At 40.7% G+C, this 2,276-nt stretch overlaps 1 protein-coding gene across 1 annotated transcript in view; it reads right to left on the bottom strand.

The window, feature by feature from the left end:
• Positions 1-2,276, bottom strand: part of LOC123984064 (macrophage mannose receptor 1-like) — an 18,920-nt gene that overhangs the window by 3,371 nt on the left and 13,273 nt on the right. Inside the window, exon 12 of the mRNA XM_046070725.1 lies at positions 2,217-2,221. Coding sequence (XP_045926681.1) covers positions 2,217-2,221 — 5 coding nt within the window. The remainder of the gene's footprint in view (positions 1-2,216; positions 2,222-2,276) is intronic.

Below are 2,276 nucleotides of genomic sequence, written 5' to 3'. Positions count from 1 at the left end.
AGTCCGAAAGTCCGGACCAAACGAGGTAGGTGTGAAAGCCCCCGAAGACTACCTGAAAGATGCCCCAGCTAACGTTACTGGTGGCATGGAACAGCCTCACCGTTACAGTCCTGGGGTCTCATTTATAAAACTGTGCGTAGAATCCTCACTAAAAGTGTACGTGCGCACAAAAGCCAAAAATGGCGTACGCCAAAACATATTCAGACTTATAAAACCGTGCGTACGCACACTTGTAAGCAAGTTCCATTTATAAATCACAATCAACTTGAAATGTGGGGCATGTGAGGGAGCTCCATGTCCGAGCCTCCAAACGCCCACAGTTGCCTATAAATGGTCAGTGAAACGCCGCTCATTAATATTAATACGTCCTGACTGCAGGAAGAAAAGGAGGCAAACTCTGACAGAGAAGCTACAAAACGAGATTTAACTCAGCAACACTGACGTTCCTTTTGGTGAAGCTGAAGCTGTTTGGTGGGTAAAAAACACACTTTAATGCAACGCTTGGGCACCGGAGGAAAGGGGGCCCCGGAGCTCCGCCCCTTTATAACCGATCTGCAGGAAGGGGCCTCCCTCTGAGTAGACTGACCGGAGGGACACACAGACAGACGGGATGACCCAGGTACATTTATTGGCATTGTTCAAACATTAAGAATGCTGAGTACACAAAAATGAATGTAGTTTTTTCAAATTAAATGATTTTAGTGTTTTTTCAGCTACATAAACTGTTTGTGGCCTTACAAAATGTCATGTGGTGCGACCATAATTTATTTTAAAATTAATTAATTTCCTTAACATGCTTAACAGTTTTTGCAAGTTCTCAGTAAAATAAAGGTTTTAGATACAATGTATTTGCTTTTCTTTTGGGTTTTTGTAAATAATGATCTTATATTTTGCTCTATGTCACAATCCCCTTCTTATATGTAGTTAATTGATAAATTTTCTCTGTAAATTGCAATAAAACTGATAAAAAATGTTTAAAAAATACCATTCACTTAAACTTACTGTATCAGTAATTAATATTTCAGTCACAGGAATGAGATATTTTATTTTTTATTTAATACAGTTATTGTTATTATTGGTCGCACCACATGATGAGTGGTCGCTCCAAATGACATGAACACTGCATATCATTAAAAATATATATTTAAGGAGATCAATAAACAAAAACTTCTAAACAAAAAATATATTTTACCAGATATCTTTTTTTGATGAAAATCTCATTAGAAACACTTATTTTAGTGCAGTACACATTCACAGCTTTGTTTTGAACAAACATAACTTGACAATATATTTAATCTAATTTCATTAACTGCAGGTATGTTTTTCCTCATTTATTGGGTGTGTCAGAGGTGTTACCCAATCAGCAGCCACATTTAAAAGACAGTGAAGTCCAGTGGCTGGCGTACGCAACAGGATGTTCAAGGCACCACCATTTCTGTTGAAATAAATGCTTTGCTACATTTTGTTAGGGCTAAAGTTGGCTTCAAACTGAAAATAACTCTACATTTACTTGATTTCACAGGGTGTGTGTGAAAGTCCTGGGTTTGACTCAGCCAACACGGCCAATAGAGGTCGTTAAAAACCTAAACATGGGTCGTAAAGCAGCACAATAAATCAAGTGAGGACGGGCGTCTACACTAGTGTTTCTCAACGGGGGCGTTCCGAGGACGATAGGGGGCGCTGAGCTGCTTTTGGGGGGCGTTCGTTGGTTGGAAATTCTAAGGCGAGTTTACACTTAAGATTCACAACAATACGAGTTTAAACTTTAAACTACCTGCAAACAACTGTGGTCTGCAACATTAAAGCCTGCCAGTTTAGTCCACTGCCACTGGACGAGACTGCATTTTTTCTCCGTCAGCTACTTGTGGTGCAGCTTCCTGCTGCCTTCACGGGAACGGGAAGTCAGAGTATCATCTCTGAGACTTTACCCACATGGCGTTTACTGTGTGAACTCTGGAAAACTGACGCTCTCTTTCTTGTTGGAAAAGTGTTTATTTCTCTGAGGAATACACCGTGAACGTCTTGTTATCGCAGTGGTTACACATTTATAAGAGGGATATTCCGCTGTCCGACTCACCCTGAAAGCAGCTTCGCTGCGACACCAGCGAGTGACGTGGACCCACCTCGCGCTGTGAGTCGCAGACAGTTTGTGCCAAAAAATATACTGTAGTTTCAGTTGGCTCTAAAAGTGTAACGTTAAAAACTGAAGCCCTGACTTGCTCTGGTGGGGATTTTTAGCGGCACTTTATCAGAGGTGCTGAAGTTTAAGTGTGTTG

Source organism: Micropterus dolomieu, linkage group LG01 (assembly GCF_021292245.1).
Source record: "Micropterus dolomieu isolate WLL.071019.BEF.003 ecotype Adirondacks linkage group LG01, ASM2129224v1, whole genome shotgun sequence".
Taxonomy (NCBI): Eukaryota; Metazoa; Chordata; class Actinopteri; order Centrarchiformes; family Centrarchidae; genus Micropterus; species Micropterus dolomieu.
Note: the sequence above shows the minus strand (reverse complement) of the source record. Positions and strands in the feature narration are given on the sequence as shown.